Below are 18,277 nucleotides of genomic sequence, written 5' to 3' on the forward strand. Positions count from 1 at the left end.
TTAACACTGCATTTCGTTTACCAAACTGGAGAGTCGGAAGGTGGAAGATTCAGATAGAAGGCTACCTTTTATCTTAGGATGAGTTCCCATGGAAGTAGCCTAGGTTTGGGGGGTGGGGTGGGGGAATAGCATGGAGGCATGAGATCGAGGTTAAAATCCTATCCCTGACAATTTAATAGTAACGTGGCTGTGAGCAAATCAGTGCATCTCAATGCTCTTCGAATTTACCTCCTTAGTAACTTAATAACTAGAAGGGTTGCCATTTGCTTTAGTGGAAAGAGTTCCCATGCAATTGGGTTATCCTGATGAAATTTCAGATCTCCAGAAATTTGACATTTCAATCCACCCAGGGTACAGGTGCTTCCAAGATTCACTCATTCATTTGACAAACATTTATAAGTTTGCTTCCATCTGTCCACTTCTTTTCCAGGATCATAGATTTAGAGCTAAGCCACACCCCTCATTTTACAAATGAACTGAGGCTCAGGGAGTTTATGTGACTTGCCCAGGATCACAAAGGTAGTAAGTGGCAAAATTCAGACTTATTCAAAGACAGTATACTCTTTCCACACTACAGCATTACCCCTCCACTGTTGGCCTTGAAGATTGTTTCAATTCATCCCTTCACTCCTTTGCTAGCCAAGTATTCCCTCATGCAACCCATTTTCACTTCCCTGAAGCTGAGGAGAGATTTAGTTTTTGTTTTGTTTTGTTTTTACTGGTCCAGCCCTATCCTCATTCCAGGAACTCTCTCTTCCTGATTTAGGAATCTATCTCAGTCCCTCAGGTCATTATGGCTAGATCTCAGTTCCTACTTGCCCTCTCCCTGAAAGCCATCCTATAGATGTCCAGATGTCCTAGACCAAGTTGAACAAAGCCTGAATTTGGGGGATTGTTCCTGTAGAGGTGGAAGGGTTGGGTGGTTGGCATATCTTCTGCTAACTCCACTCTTAAGAAGAGGTATCTTCCCCTAGCAAAAAAACTCCTCTTCCTTACCGGATCTTTCCCCTCACTTCCCAGAGACCTCATCTCTGGGGCTCTACTGAGTTACACTCCTCCACAGCCAGACCCATCCTTTGTAGGTGTGGTCCTAGAAAGTTTAGATATCTAATCCATTCAACAAATCTCTGACAGGGAAAAACAATACAAAAAAGGAACCTACCATATATAGTAAGCCCCTGGAATTGTATATACTTTTAAAATGGGTACACAGCAATGTGGTACAATAGAAAGAGCTTTGAACCAAGAGTCAGGAGACAGGTTAAAGTTCCTGCTCTGTCACCTCCTAGCTATGTAATACTGGATGTGACTTACCCTTTCTGAGTCTGTTTCCTCATATATAAAAAGAGGAGCATGGGATCTTTAAGACCCATTCCAATTATAAATCTAGGACTCTAAGAAGACTAAATCCCTAACAACAGTCACAGAATGCAAACAAGAAAAAATACCAAACTGATTCTTTTACGTAAGGATACCTAAAGGGACTCAGTACCATAATCCCACAAGGGAATGAAAATTATAGGTCTCTTGAACACCTCCCTCTTTTCCTCCCCCACCCCTACCTTTGGAACCCCTGGGAACAAAGCTATTGAAATGAGACAGGTTCAGGCTGGTGACAGTGGTATTTCTGGGATCCAAATATAGCAATTAGGTTCCTGGAATTACTGGAGGATACAGGAGCAGTAAAGGGAAGTAAGCACAACTGCTAAAAGCCAAACTGAACTTCAAATTTGTCCCCAGGTCTCCCACCTTCACCTCCCACAGTAGAGCAATATTGGTGAAGGAGGTGGTTCAGGATCCTGTCCTCTACCTCTCAGCTTTCCAGAGAAAGAAGGTTATTTAGACAATTTCAAGAACTTTTTAGGCAACCCTAAGACCCATTCACCTTTAGGGAAAATGCCCGATCCTTTCAGATGCTGGTAAAACTGAGTTAGGTCAGCTGCCTCTGAAATCCAGGATAAATGAATCAGTCAGAGGCAATTGAAGTAGAAGTGGGAAAGTTTTATACCTGGTAGAGGAATGAACCAATGATGATCCAAACACTCTGATGCTGCATCTATCAATCATCTATATGGTGGCACCTTCTGAAGCTTTATTCTGCTAGAATGCAGAACTAAGACCAATGCATGGAAGTCATAAGGAGACAAATTTCAGTTCAGTGGGTATAAGGCAAGAGGGATTTGTCGGAACAGAGTGAACCATATTGGCTCCATCTCATGACTCAATTTTGGATCTCTGTTCTCTTTTGATTCAATTATGGGTCTAGTCCAATTTACATCTTGTGAGAAAACTTTATCCAATTTTGACTATTGTGAGAAGACTTTATTACAGTTTGAACCTTTCCCTGTATGTCTGGGAAGCTGGACCACCTCTTGACAAAAGGAGTTTTCTCACAATTATACATCTCAGGCAACCCATATATCTGAACTGAAAACTGGCCTCATGATGTTCAATCAGTTATTATTCCTTGTTTCTTTGTTTTAATGCTGGAACTTGGGGAAGGGGATGATTCATCTCTTTTTTTATTTCAGGGAATTGTACCTATTTGTTCTCCTTCCAAATCAGAAAGCCCCTAATCTTTCCTCTAATTAGAAATCAGATTACCTAATCTTGAATGCTGGTTTATAACCTGTTTGTTGCTTTCTTTTAATACATAGGAATCTGTCTCCCCCTGGATTTGGGATCCAATCCCAGGACCAGGAATCCTGGTCCTGATTTTTTATACAATTGGCATGAATTGTGTAATAAATCAATATGCTCCAAAGATCCAACTTTGTTTTCCTCAGTTATTTCATATTTCACCCTGCTCCATTTCTTAGAATCTCTTCCTCCCCAGTTATGTGAGCCAAAGAGAAAGAGGAGAGAGGCATACAAAGAAAAATATTTCAGGTCTGAGTCAGAAATTTTTTTTTTTGTCAAATTTCCCCTCAGTTGGCTCATGGAGCTAAGGGGTAGGGGAAGTCAGCTTCTAGAATTCCATTCATTGCCCGTCCGGACCCTGTCCCTCTCTTTGCCTACACAATTCATAAACCCCATGGCAGCTTGCAGTGACAATGATCCCATCCATTCCCTAAAACCTTATTCCTAGGGCTGGTTACTGGAGTGGAATATGTCTAATTGACTTAATTCAGAGCCTACTGTCACTTTCAGAGATGGGAATAGGCTTCATTTATTGTTGGGGGGGGTGGGATTTTTCTCTCTGAGCTTGACTAGATCTGGGCCACCAATGTCACTTTGTGTTGTTTCTTCCCTGCCAGAGGCAGAGAAATGTGTGTGTGTGTGTGTGTGTGTGTGTGTGCATGTGTGTGTGTGTGTGTGTATTCAGATACTCAGCTAAATCAGCAATAAGAGAAAGAGAAATCCACTTGGACAGTTTGGATTTGGACCCTGAAGCTGACTAGAAACATGATGGGGAATTCTTAACTACTTCTTCTATTAACATAGGCTTCTTACAAAGGACCAACAGCCTGGAGGAGAAGAGTCGGATTGTGAGTGCCTTCAAGGAAAGGCAATCCTCAAAGAATCTAATATCATGTGAGAACAGTGAGCGAGAGGCACGGTTCCGCCGAACTGAGACTGACTTCTCCAACCTGTTTGCCAGAGGTAATATTCTCCACTCATCCTCCCCTGACTTCTAAGGAGGTCTTTTTAAATTTGTTTCATGGATTTGATAACACTAGTGTCTGGGAGGTGGGGGCAGGGAAACAAAAGGAAATTTAATTCATCTCCACAAGCCCTCATTTATCAAAGCTGTATTCCTTATATCTCAGGGAGAGAATGAACATTTCTCCTAAATCTCACTTATTTTGGAAACTAATTGAGAATATCAACCCCACCCCCAAATTTATTGCAGAAGAAATACCTGTAGAAGCTAAAATCTTGAACTGGAAGGGACCTCATCTCCACCAATCTTTCAATCAATGGAGGAATCTCTTCTATACTGGTTCTGCCAAGAGTCAAATACCTCCAGTGATAAGGCAGTCCATCTCATTTTTTTTTAATTTTAGTTTTATTTCATCAATTTAGAACATTATTACTTGGTTACAAGAATCATATTCTTTCCCTCCCTCCCCTCCATCCACCCTTCCCATAGTCGACAGGCAATTCCATTGGGTATTACATATGGCCTTAATCAGAACCTAGGCCTGGGTAGTTAGTTCAGTTTGGTTTTGTTGCCACCGACATTTGGAGTATAGGCCAGAATGTGGATCAAAAGGGTAAAGTTCACTGATGGGAGGCAATGCTCTTGAGTTAGAGGGCCTATTTCAAATCCCACATTTATTTCCAGAGAACCATGCTAGCCACCCTAGCCAAGACAAATAACTTAATCATGGCAGGAATTTGTTTTTCTTGACTATTCATATTTATTTTTCTTTTTTACTGGGGAGATAAGGATAGAAAATTTAATTTCGTTATATGGGAATAAGTTAAAATACAAAATAAAATAAACCCTACCTTTGGTGCTTCCTACCTGGATGATCTTAGGCAATTTGTTTGCCCTTTTTGGGCTCTCTGTAAAATAAGAGAGTAGACCAGATTAACTGTGAGGTTTCTTGTAGCTCCCAATTTTAGGGTTTTATTTTTTCCCTTAACTTGGCTCTTTGAAAAAAAAATTATTTTTATTTTTTTCTTTCTTTTTTTTTTAAATAAAATCCTTACCTTCCATCTTTGAGTCAATACTGTGTATTGGTTCCAAGGCAGAAGAGTGGTAAGGGCTAAGCAATGGGGGTTAAATGACTTGCCCAGGGTCACACAGCTGGAAAGTGTCTGAGGTCAAATTTGAACCTAGGGCCTCCCATCTCTAAGCCTGACTCTCAATCCACTGAGCTACCCAGCTGCCTCCAAATTTGTTTTTTATTAACAAAAATCATACTCCTCTCCTTCCCCTTCCTTTCCATTTCCCCTTTCTTCCCCTAAGAGAAAAGACAACCAAAATCCCTGTAATAAACTCATATACTCAGCAAAATAAATTCCTGCACATGTTCCAATACACACACACACACACACACACACACACACACACACACACACATACACACACACACTGTGTCTTATGCTGGACTAAATTCATCCCCTCTCTGGAGGTAGGTAGCATGTTATATCTTGAGTACTCTGGTATCATGGTTGGACATTGTGCTGATCAAAGTTCCTAAGCTTTACTTTTCTGAGAGAAGTAAGTGTCATGGTCTCAAATCTCTAAATGTTTTAAATGAGGTTTCTTTGGAAGAGCACTTAAATGAGTTTTGGGGATGCATCATCTCTGTCTGCATATATAAATTGAACTGAAATTCTCTATAATTTCTACCCTTTGGTTCTAGTTTGCCTTCAAATTTATTCCCTCTTCTACAGTATAGCCTTTCAAAGATTTGAAGACAACTATCATGTGCCCCACCTACCCACATCTTCAACTTTTTTTTCCAGGCTAAATATCCCCAAATCCTAGGGTGTGTGTGTGTGTGTGTGTGTGTGTGTGTGTGTGTGTGTGTGTGTACATACACATGGGAAGAAAGGAATTGTAAGATCATAAATTTAGAGTTAGAGGGGACTTTGGAGGCCTTTAAGTCTAACATCATTATTTTACAATGAGGAGATTAAGACCCAAGGAGGTGTAGATAAGGATTTGAATTCAGATCTTCTTTTCTCTTTTTACCACTCTACCTACTCTTCCACCTAGTGGGGGGTTGATGGTTCAGGGCCTGGGACGAAAGTGAATTTGGGGTTGTGATTAGGGATAGTAGTACAAGGCATCAAGATATCGGGTGTTGAGTCATTGTTATCCTTTACTTCTCAGACCTGCTTCCAGCCAAGAATGGGGAAGAGCAAACTGTGCAGTTCCTTTTGGAGGTGGTGGATATCCTCCTTAACTATGTGAGGAAGACTTTTGACAGATCAACCAAGGTGCTGGACTTCCACCACCCACACCAGTTGCTGGAGGGAATGGAGGGCTTCAACCTAGAGCTATCTGACCACCCTGAGTCCTTGGAGCAGATTCTCGTGGACTGCAGAGATACTCTGAAGTATGGAGTTCGAACAGGTACAGTCCCAGGCAGACAGACACATGGAGATTAAACTCTATCCTCCACACTTTATTCTCCTCCCTACTTCCAAACCCCCACATACATACAGAGCTCCAAAGAAGGACCAGAAGGATCAACCTATCTCAGTGGGCAATGAGCCTCATGTCATGTAGCCTGTGGGAATGACAGGAACTTTTGGTATCATGGAGTAACTTCCTCCAGAGGCTTTACCTGGCGGTCTGAATTCATAAATTTTTTTCCTCACTTGCTTGGTTGAAATCAACTGATTCTGGTCACAACTCATTTCTATTTTTTAAATTAAGTATTTATTTATATTTTAAATGAATTTTTATTTTTATTTTGAACTTAAATACTTAAACAGAATGGGCATTTCTATATACATAGTAGGAAGGAAAAAGATTATGCTTGCTTTTCTTTTCAGGTATATAATCAAATCAATTCATTGCTTTCAAAGCGATCCTATTTGTCTGGTCTTCTTTCTGGCTTTTCTTCTGATGTTTTCTTTCCATTAAAGAAAAATATGTGTTAATAATTCTTCCTTTCCTCCCCTCCATTTTCCCTCTTCCCCTCTCCTTTCCCCTCCTCTCTTTTCCTTTCCTTTCTTTCTCTCTTTACTTTTCTTTTTGTACTGTAAACCTTTCCCCACACACACCCCTTCCACTCACTCTTCAGTGAGTATAAAGAAAAGAAAAACAAAGTCATTTGTTAAATAGCCAAGCAAACAAATTTCCCTGAATTGTGTGTCTAAAGATATATGTCTTGGTCCACTTTGTGAGTACATCATCTGTGTCAAAAATCAGGTAATGAGTTGAACATCTACTTATGCTTGGTGCTATGCAGCAAATTAAACAGACAGGAGACTGGTTTTTCTTGTTCCTTTTTTCTCTGTTTCCTTTCCAATCTCTGATTCATTAACTCCTCCTATTCTCCCTGTTCCTATCCCTGGGTAGAACTCAAACTCCTATTGATTTTTTGTGAAATCAAACTCTTCAGTCCTCCTTATTCTCTTTGCAAAAAACCTATGAACTCTCAGCCCAAAATCTCTCCTTCAAGTTGAAGGTCTTCTAGCAGCAACTGGGAGGGTGATTCCAAAGACAAGACTGACTTTAAAGATATTAGATCATCACTGTGGTTCTATGTAAGACTAGCCCATCCAATTTATATCAAAAGGCTTGTAGTTCAGAGGGCAAATGGAGGATAAATATGGAGGATAAATAAATCACTAAAGCAGTGATGGTGAACCTTTTAAAGATGGAGTGCCAAGCCTACCCCTACCCTACCCCTCCCACCCCTTACCAAGTGCCATGCCTGTCCCCCCAAAGGCTATGTGTTGTGCCCCTCCCCCACCAAGGTTTGAGTGAACCCCACCCCCCCAACCCCACAGAGGGGAGGGATAAAGTATTTCCATTGGGCTGCTGGGTGGAGGGGTAGATGATGTGAAAAAATATCATCAGGCATGGTGGAGGGGGGAGGGAAGCAGCTCCATCGAGTCCCTCTGCCTTTCTAGTGACAAACTCGGGGGGGGGGGGAGGGGGAGGCCACATGCCCACAGAGAATGCCATCTTTGGCACCAGTGCCATAGATTCACCATCACTGATCTAGAGCAAGAGGAAACAAAATGCATGCCTGACTAGGTAGACATCTGGAGACCCAGCCTTGCATTGGGCATTCTTTGTGAGTCCCTCACTAAGGAAAGAGTAAATTCCTTTTAAAAATAATATTCTTTTCATTGAACAAAAATTCACTTTCTCTCCTAATCTATCACCACTCTAAAAAAGGTTGGGGGAGGGGGGCTGGGAGAACTATCCTTCCTAACAATGAATAGTCAAGTTAAAGAAGCCCCTATATTGGCCAAGTCCAAAAAGCATACACTTTGTTCAGCATCTTGAATCTATACCCTCCCTATTAGGAAGTAGGGATCATGCTTCCTCATCAGTCACCCAGAATCATAACTGGATTTTGCTTTCTTCAAAGTTCTTAAGCCTTCCATAATCACTTGTCTTTACAATGTTATTGAATAAATTGTTCTATATCTGCTCATTTCACTGTATCAATTCATCTGAGTTGAAGAGTAAATTTCCTGGAGTTACCTGATTAGCTGAATTCATCTAGAATGCCAAAAAGAAAAGACTTTACTTGGGTTCCCCATGGATCTATATTCCAGCTGCTGGAAGGGGGAAGCAGAATTTGGAAGGCTGTTCAAGTGTCCGTGGCACTTCCTTGATTCCTAATTGCCACCTCTGGCTGGCTAAGACTGCTTGTTCCATATAGCTTTTCTTGTAGACCTCTCTGCTTGTCCAGTTGACTGGAGGCATTCAAAAGCTGATGAATATGCTCTTCTCTCAGGCCCCAATTCTTTCTCTGAACACAATGCCTTCTTTTAGGGTACTCATTCCAGAAGAATCACTAGGTCATCATTTCTTTCTCCTTTAGCATCCTGGATTCCTTTGATTTCTTCCTTCTGCTGCCAGCTTTCAGCTATTTTGCTAAACAGTAACTTTTCCTTTAAAAACAAACAAACAACTTACCTTCCATCTTAGAATCAATACTAAGCACTGGCTCCAAGGCAAAAGAATGGTAAAGGCTAGGCAATTAGGTGTAAGTGACTTGCCCAGGGTCACAAAGATAAGAAGTGTCTGAGGCCAGATTTGAATCTGGGACATTCCATCTCTAGACCTGGCTCTCGATTCACTGAACTACGTAGCTGCTCCTTTCAGCAACATTTCCATATCTAGGTGGCACAGTGAAGAGAGCACCAGATCTGGAGTTATGAAGATCTGAGTTCAAATCTAACATCAGACACTTATTAGCTATGTGACTAGGCAAGTCACTTAACCCTTTTGCCTCAGTTTCCTCATCTGTAAAATGAGCTGGGAAAGAAAATGTCAAACTACTTCAGTATCTTTCCAAATAAAATCCCAAATGGGGTCACAAAGAGTTAGACTTAATAACTGACCAACAAAAACAAAGCATTTCTACCACATCTTACCTTCATTAAAAACAAGAAAATTGTGCTTCTCCTGTGGAATTTAATATAACAGATCATCAGGGACTGATTATATCCATTTTGTATTTTCATTAACTGTTAGCCTCTTTGCCACCACTCTTCTCTTCCTTTCCTTGAATGCCAAATTGATCAAGGTAATGGCAGTACTGAAGGGATTGAGTATCAAGCATGCTAACAAAAGTATTAGGAGAACAAGAGACTTAAGAATCTTTTATGAATAGCAATTGTTCATCAAAATACTTATCACTGGACTTCTATTATTATCTCCATTGCCTCCATTATTTGTCTCCATTATTATTGTCTGGTTATTATTGCCTCCATTTTTCCAGATGAAGGATACTGAAGTTCTGTCTATATAGGATCTACACATATTAAAATTGGTCTTTGGGCACCTTGATTTAATTTTTGACAAAACTGATTGGTTTGATTGGATGACTTAGCATCACTGGTCCAAGGTCATGTAACATGATAGAAGCAGCAGGACCAAGACTTTCTCCCAGGTCACAGCACCATTCTCCCTCACTAAAGGGTTCACCTTCTGAATCAGTAACAGAAGAAACTAGACTAGGTCAAAACTGACTCACTGAATTCAATCTTGATCCAAGGAACTTTTAAAACGGTTGTTCTCTCGATATGTTTTTATTTAAAAAACCCTTATCTTACATCATAGAGTCAATACTATGTTAGTATTGAAGAAGAAGAAGAGTGATAAAGACTAGGCAATGGGTATTAAGTGACTTCCCCAGGGTCACACAGCTTGGAAGTATCTGAGGTCATATTTGAACCTAGACCTCCTGTCTTAAGGCCTGGTTCTCTATCCACTGAGCTGCCTAGCTGCCCCCAGAGGTCACACTCTATTGAAATTACAGGAGCAGTTTAAGCCCTGAAGGGCATTTTTTATCTTGTTTTGCAATGTAAAATTAAATGTGAGAAAGATTTACAAATTAAAATCACCAGTCACAAGAATTAGAGAGATATCTTTATTATGCTATAGTCTTTAATTTTAAAACTGCCCCAGTTTTAAATCTGTTTTGTGGGATATCTCCAAGCTTTAAGCTTGATGTCAGAGGGACCACCATGCTTTTCCATCGGGTGCTCATTGATGCTACCATTCAGGATAGAGCTCTAAGGATGAAATACCATGGATCTGCCTTCATTTAGCAATCCTTATGTTCTTTTAAAAATTATTTTTCAATTTATTTTCAGTTCCAAATTTTCACCCTCCCCTTTTTCTCCCTTTCCTCTTTCTGGCCAGAAAGCAAAGGGCAAAAAGCCCATTACAAATATGTATAGTCATTAAAATAAAGTCCCACATTAGTCATATCCCAAAAAGAAGAAAGAAGAAAAAGAAAACATGCTTCAGTCAGCACTCTGAGTCCATGTACTCTCTATGCAGAGGTGGAAATCCTCTGACTGTGTGGCTATCCAGGCCCAAAGTGATACATATCGGTTATTCATGTCTCACTAGGTCATCCTCGATTTTTCAACCAACTTTCTACTGGACTGGATATTATTGGCTTAGCCGGTGAGTGGCTGACATCAACTGCCAATACCAATATGTAAGTCCTATGCCTTTTTTTTGTATTTTTCTAATAAGCAATATTGATACATTCTTACTGTTCATTTGTGTTTTTTGAGATCTCTCCCTAATAACATTTATTCATATTTATTATAATTTGATAAAGATTGCTACAGAGATTTTCTGCTATAAAATCCTTTAGGCATTTGGTCATAGTCATAGGTATAATGCTAATAATAAATAATAAATAATAGCTAGCATTTATATAACTTTCAAGTTTGCAAAACATATGTTTAATATGTTAACTCTTTAGACCCAGAGCTGAAAGGAACCTTGAAAGTCATCTAAGTCAACCCTCTCGAATAGATGAAGAAACTAAGACCTAAGGAAGTTAATTTCTCCAAGGTTACAGAGTGAATATGTAGCAGAAAAGGAATTTCACCCCAGATCTAAATCCAAAGTCCGTAACCTTTCAGTGCTGGGTACAAAATAGGCCCTCCTTGGGTCTATGACCCTGGGCAAGTCACTTAAACTCTCTCACCCTCATTTTTCTTTCCTGAAAAATAGGGATGTTAATATCTCTAAGTAGTATCTACCTCAAATGGTTGTTATGAGACCCAAATGAGATAATAGATATAAAACAGTTTGCAAACTTTAATGCCTGTATAAATGTCAGCTGTCATTAACATCATTACCATTCAATAAACACTTTTTGGATTGAACTGAATTTATGTAACTCGTTAACAAGATGGTTAAAATTAATGATGACTCAGGAGCTAATTATTTAAGTTGAAACTGGTAAAATGACTATGTCCTCAGGAAAGGGTAATTAAACAACCTTTATTGTTCTCTAGAATGATCTTGATTCTTTTTCTATTGATACCAAAGCCATTGGTCATTATCATTAAGTCTGGCTATCTCTCTACCTTAGATTCTTACTGAACACTCCAACCATTTTGGGGGGAAAATTCCCATCAATCAGTTGTTTGATTGAGAGGATGGATAGCTAATTATTTAACTGAATGTTACCATTTTCTCCAAACTATTCACATTTGTATATTATTGTTCTTTCTTCTTGTAGCTTTGTATAAAGTTCTGATTTTAAAATGTTTAATGGCAATTATTTTCTCTATGGCCATATAACAATCATCCTCAAGTTTTTTCTCCATACATTTATCCTCTATACCAATAGTGTCAAACTCAAATGGAAATGGGGCTACTAAACTATACATGAGGACCCCTGTGGGCTATGTATTGACTTAGAAAACTATCTATTATAACATTCTCTATGTTCTATTTTAAAATGTTAGTTTGTTAAATATTTCCCAGACACATTTGACCAAATTTGGGAGTGTTGAAGCCTACATGTTTGACACCTCTGCTCTATCAAACAGGTTACAAGGTGGCTTTCTTTTCTGGGTGGGGCTTGGGGCCAATGGCAGGCAGATTTTCCTTTTTTATCAATACTGTAATAGTTCCTTTATATTTCTTGCCCTTACAACAACGGATACAACATTGACTAATGTATACTGGAAACTGTAATTAATAGTCAAGTGAGAATCATTTGGGTTATCTGATGGGTTTAATTTTTGTTGAGATTCTCAGAGTTTATGTTCATAGTTGAGCACACCTAGAAAAATGTTTATATGTTTTAAAAAAGAAAGTTCTGTTTGACATCAAGATGGAATGCAGGTTACTCAGGCTTAAGATGTTTTGTTGTATTTCAAGTCCAAACTACTACCATCCACAATACCCCAAGGCCATTTTGAAATTGTGTATTGATTTGTTTATGTTCCAAAAGTGTAAAATGCTGTGAATCAAAATACTTACCAGATACAGAAGACAAGTTTCTAATAATTAAACAAGTATTCCTGCATAGTCTGCTATCTTAAATTGGCATTAGATTTTTAAAAATAAACAGTGGCATATATCCTGAATTGATCTGGAAAATGGAAATTGAAGGGAGCTTTAATTTGTCTCGTTTGTGGACAATGGTTAATATATAATAAGGTTTAATGATATGAGTGATGAGGCATGCTATTCAGAAATGTGAAACTCAAGTTAAAAGTATATTGTTATTTCAATGTCCATCCCAAACAAAATTCTCTCCTTGTTCACCTTGTCATTTTTTCATCTTTGTGATTCATCAGGTATATATGAGACAAAAATTATACTATGATAATTAGTAACTTTTAAAAATCATGACATATTCTGCTTACTTAAAGCAGCATTAGTTACAATAAAAAGGAAAAAGAATTATTTCATTAGCAAGCTAAGAATGAGTTTGGTGTCATGGTTCAGTTGTATACAACTCTTCAAGACCCCAACAAAGGAAGATACTGGAGTGGTTTACCATTTCCTGTTCCAGTGGATTTAGGTCAACAGAGGCCATCATTTACCCAGATTCAAACAGATAACATCTGAGACTGGACTTGAACTCAGGTCCAACACTCTGTCCACTGAACCACCTCATTGCCTCCAAAAATATTAATTTACTAAAACTCAATTACTCAAATTAATATCCTGATTTCTCTTTGTTGTCTGAAGGTGACCCTTGGTCAATAGAGTATAAGTCCTGACAGGTTCTACCTACTAAGCCGGGAAGTCTTCCAAAATGTGTCTGGCAAGTAGACCATGCCTGCCATCTACCTAAAGACCAGCCACACTAAGTTTACAGAACCATACCCACCTGGCAATTATTTTTTCCCCTTTTTTGGCCACAGCAACTATACTAAGAATCTACTAAGCTATGGAGAGGTTACCATCTATATTGGTACATGGAATACCTATGTCCGTACTAATCTCAGATCTTTTGACATGTTCAAAGAAGGACTCAAGCACTACAGAAATCAATGGGCAGTTGTCTATATAGCACTAATGCCTTTACTAATGCTGTTATTGAATTCACGTAGCCATTCTTAAAGGAGTAGTGACTATTTGGACAGTTTTTTCCTCCCCTGAACACACCTGGCTAAAATGTCCAAGTAATCAACATTAGCATATCTCTTTGAACATTTATGACTCAAATACTTTCTTCAAAAGCTTTTCCATTAGCAGGAAAATTGCAGAAATTTTCTTATTTTTGTCTGTGCTCATAAAATCAAAGTCCTTTCCCCCTCTTTTCTAACCTAAGTTGAGCCATAAAATGCTAAACTATATTTCAGCCATTGAAGGTCAAAGCAAAGCCCTTTAATAGAACGTGGTAATTGCAACTGTACTGCAGAATGGATATTTTAAAAATATGATATGATTGCAGCAGATCAATAGAGAAGGTTATTTAAAATAGTGAAATAGTTTCTGTCAGTTCTCAAGACAAGGCATTGTCTAGAGAAGAGGTAATAACTATTATCTAGAAATTGTTCTAAGCCACTTCTATGGGAAGAAAATGAAATGTGGCAGGAGAGTCAGGCTCTTTTGGTAGGGATTACCTCCCTGCTGACAGTTGTCTCCTGAATCTGGCTGTACTGTTCAAAATATTTCTGGGAAAAGATGGGGAGAAAAAAGGATCAAGCTTTTCCCAGGTAGAGTTTGTAACAATGATGCACTCATTACCTGAGTTATGTTTTCATCTGGTAGGCAATTACCCTAAAGAATAATGAGCATATTCAACAACTCATTTAGACTCCTGAAGTGTACTACCTTATGACATCATTAAAATGGCTACCCATGACATTTCTGCATTGTAAAAATATCTACATATTTCATGTACTGCTGTCCTTCCTTTGGGGTATGCCTTCTGCTTCAGGATGCAGGCTCCCAAGCCAAAAAGCCCAGGGCAAATACAGGAGGGATTTCATATTGAGAGGGAAGGCTTTTTTTCCACCCAAGGGCATATGATTTTCTAGGGCTGGTTTGTACCATTGTTGTTGTTTATTCGTTTATTCTTTTTTGTTCAGTGATGTCTGATTCTTCATGACCCCATTTGGCATTTTCTTGGAGTAGTTTGCATTTCCTTCTCCAGTTCATTTTACAGATGAATAAGTTGAGGCAAACAGGGTTAAAGTCAGATATGAACTCAGGTCTCTGTGATTCTATGCCCAGTGTTCTATCTACTTTGCCACCTAGCTTCCCCTTTTTTCCTTTGTATCTGCTTGTAAATGCGTGATGACAATTCTCAGCCTTAGTGACAAGATCACTAAAGCTCCTGCACCATTTCATTAGGAATTCTGAGGCGCCAGGCCAATCATTTCACAGAAATTGCACTCGAAAAATTTTCTTTGCAAGTTGCCAGTCATGTTGTATGCCTAACCGCATTTTGTCAGAAAAGTGCCTATTATCAGCAGCTCTTATTGTCTCCAAGAAACTGCCCTGCTAGAGAATACTGAGGAAGGTGGTCAACTCTGGTTTGGCTGAGGCAGTAGAATAACAAGAGCCTCCTAAATGCTTCTCCTTCATTCTGTGAGTTTCCTCAAAGATAACATTAGAATCTTAAAGTGCGGAGGGAACTCAGAAGTCATCTTGGCAGAGCACCAATCATCCTATGCAATGATCCCTTCTGTGACACCTGACAGACACCCAAGCCTCAGCATCCACATTGCCAGTGATACCATTTCACATCCCATGTTAAAAACTATAATTGTTTGGAAGGTCTTCCTTAAATTCAGCCAAAACAGATCCCTTTATACCTATCCTTGAATGGTTCCAGTTCTTTCAAAGGAGCCCACTCACTCTCCCATGTGGCACCCTTTCAAATATTTGGAGGCAATATCTTGCCTTCCCTTCGATTTCTCTTCTCCAGGTTCAACACCCCCAGTGCCTTCAAACAATTCTGATGACATGGTTTTAAATCCCCCTTCTACCCTGTTCACCCTCTTTTGGAAATACTCCAGCTAGTTATTTTTGTTCTTAAACTGTGGTAGCCAGAAGTAGCTACCAGAATACAAATTTGATCTTCCCCACTCTTAAATTACCTTCCCCCAAAACTGTATACTACATTCTAAATTTTTTACTAAGTGGTTAAAACTACCGGGGAAGAAACTCCTTTAGGGTCCATTATTCCTTGAGTGAAATATGATAGATGACTCACCCTTTTCACCTTGGCCCCAAGATGGAAAGGTCAGAGAAAGGATTCTGTATACTCTTTGGATAGAGAAGCCACTCCAGATGTTTAGGTCAGTAGAGTAGAGTTTACTCATCTTCCCTGATCAGGATATAGAGAAACTCAGCCTATGTTCTCAGCATTGCACTTATGTGAATTTCAATCAACTCAATGTACTAATTTCTTACTTCTAGGGCCCAGTTCCTATATGTCAACATGGATCCATTGTCTTAGGACCTGATGTCTTCCTTGCTCCTGACATTTAACCTTCCCACTTTGTCCTCTTACACTATAGCTTGCTGCTGGATCCTTACTTGAATTCTGATCTCTTGATGTCTGTGCTGGCTCCCACATGTACATCGGGGGAATTCCTCTATCAGAAGTTAGGTAGGGTGAAGCCCTTCTGAGTGTATTTGGCACTGTCTTATGGGGATATCTGCATCAGCAACCAAGAGGTACAACATTATCCAAGAAGAGAACTGGAATTGTCTACCAGATACTAGATAAGGATAGGTCTGAGGTCAGGAACCAAGGACAGAGAATTAACCTGAAGGGGAATGTCCTACCAGGAACAGGTAAGAGTTTTCAAGCAGATTGTAGCTAACATCAGAAATTAGGAGGCATGAAATTAGATAGACTATATCATCAGGGTAGAAAAGATAGATAGTAAGCATTTATTTAAGTGCCTACTATGTGTGGCACAATGTGCTAAGCACTTTTCAAATATTATCTCATTTTATCCCCACAACACTTAATGACATGGCTTTTGATCCCCCCATTACTTTTTTGGAAATGCTCCAGTTTGCTCTTTTTTTTTCTTAAGATGTGGTAGCCATAACTGGATACCACAATACAGATTTGACCTTACCAGCTCTTAAATTACCTCCCCCCAAATTTAGACACTATATTCTAAATTTTACTAAGTGGTTAAAACTATTGGGACATAAATTCCCTTGGTGGTACCTTTACTCCTTGAGTGAAATACAGCAGATGACTCACCCTCATTTGGTATTATCATTATCCCATTTTACAGATGAAGAAACTGAGGCAGACAGAATGACTTACCTATGGTCACACAGCTAGCAAGTGTTAAAATTAGATATGAACTGAGGTCTTCTTGATCCAGGATCAGGGTTCTGTCCATTGTACTATCAAGCTGGTTATAAGCCTTGCGAATTGGGAAGAAGCCACAGAGTCAGAAGCAGGATTGGTTGGTACCAGATTCTCTTGTTAATTAAGCTCTCATTTTTAAAAAATTAAATTTCATTTTTTTCAAATGTTAAGAATTTAATTTTTCCCTTCCAGTTCTCCATCATGAAAAACAAATAAGAAAACTCTTCTAACAAATCAGCACAGTCAAAACAAATTCCCAAAAGCACAGTCAAAAAAATTTGGTCATTTCTCACTCTCTGTGGGGGTGGGTAGCATTTTTCATCACTGATCCTCCAGATGATCTGAGTTTTTAAGTTTTTCAAAATTGTTCATTTTCACAATGTTGATGTTATAGTATAAGTCTGTCTGCTGCTTCCTAAGCTCTGTTTCCAATTCCTTAGAGGGCTGGCTATTCCCCAGGGTCCAAGGGCAGGGGCAGGCCAGAAGTCTAATGAGAGCAAACTTGTACTTGATCCACCTGATTGAGCAACTAGGACAGGAAGATCACCTGCTCAGACAAAGTAGAGGCTAATTAGACCTGGTCTAAAGCCAGGCAAAAGGCAAAGGGCAAAAAACTGGACAAATCATGACATCCCATTCCTGTCCTTTCTCCCTTGTCCATCTGGCTCCTAACTGATCATCTGACTCTGACTTGGCTACTAAAGCAATCTGTGGTCAAGGTTGACCAATCCTTGATAAGTTTCTGATCTCCTGGGTTTCTGACTCAGTTTGTTCCTAACCTTACCACAGGTCAACTCTAACGAGCCTTCTTAAGAAGTTTCATGAGTATCTGGTGTACCCACGGTGGCCATCTCAAAGCAGTCATGCCAGCATCTCCACAGTGTTAAAGCAGTTCATCCTCCCAATGGGTTTTTGGAAGCTCCCATATACCCTCTGCCAACTCACTTGTTCGGTGATGTCACACATCATGAGTTTGCAACTTGGTACTTTAAATAGCACAGGCTAAACCAGGAACCCTTCTCTCTTCTTCTTCCTTTATGACAGCCAGTCTCCAGCATGCCATCAGACATAAGGGATTGTTGGTTGCCAGGATGATGGGGCTCAGAGCAGGACCAAAACATGATTGTGGCCCTCCAGAGGTGATGGTAATTAAAAAAATGACACCCAAGTGTTCTTCCTTCTAATAATTCAGTGTCATCCTGAGAGCAGTGAATGGATTCTTTTTGGTTAAAAAATTCTGCCATTAGCAGAAATAATTTTTCCCTCCATTTCCATAACTGTCATTAAATTGATTGGATTTTTCACCCCATTCTTGGAAATGAGAATTGTTGTTTGCATCTTGAGTCTGAAAATGGCCTTTCAGGTCTTAAAAAAATGGTCAAACCAATAAAAATTCCACTTGGTCCATATGCCCTTTGGCCTCACCCTCACTAATTGTTGTTGCAGCTTCCCTCTCCTAGACAATTTCACCTTCTCTTCTCCCCACATCACAAGGCTAAGAGAACTCAGAAATCAGTCTTCAGCTAATGGTCAGAGCCTACTGCAAAGACACAGATGCTCAA

At 39.4% G+C, this 18,277-nt stretch overlaps 1 protein-coding gene across 1 annotated transcript in view; it reads left to right on the plus strand.

Moving 5' to 3' along the window:
- The window catches only part of GAD1 (glutamate decarboxylase 1), a 52,829-nt gene that overhangs the window by 9,603 nt on the left and 24,949 nt on the right, over positions 1-18,277 (plus strand). Inside the window, exons 4-6 of the mRNA XM_001367746.3 lie at positions 3,445-3,603; positions 5,792-6,034; positions 10,514-10,604. Of these exons, the coding sequence (XP_001367783.1) occupies positions 3,445-3,603; positions 5,792-6,034; positions 10,514-10,604 (493 nt within the window). The remainder of the gene's footprint in view (positions 1-3,444; positions 3,604-5,791; positions 6,035-10,513; positions 10,605-18,277) is intronic.

The sequence above is a fragment of the Monodelphis domestica genome, chromosome 4, assembly GCF_027887165.1.
Source record: "Monodelphis domestica isolate mMonDom1 chromosome 4, mMonDom1.pri, whole genome shotgun sequence".
Classification (NCBI taxonomy): Eukaryota; Metazoa; Chordata; class Mammalia; order Didelphimorphia; family Didelphidae; genus Monodelphis; species Monodelphis domestica.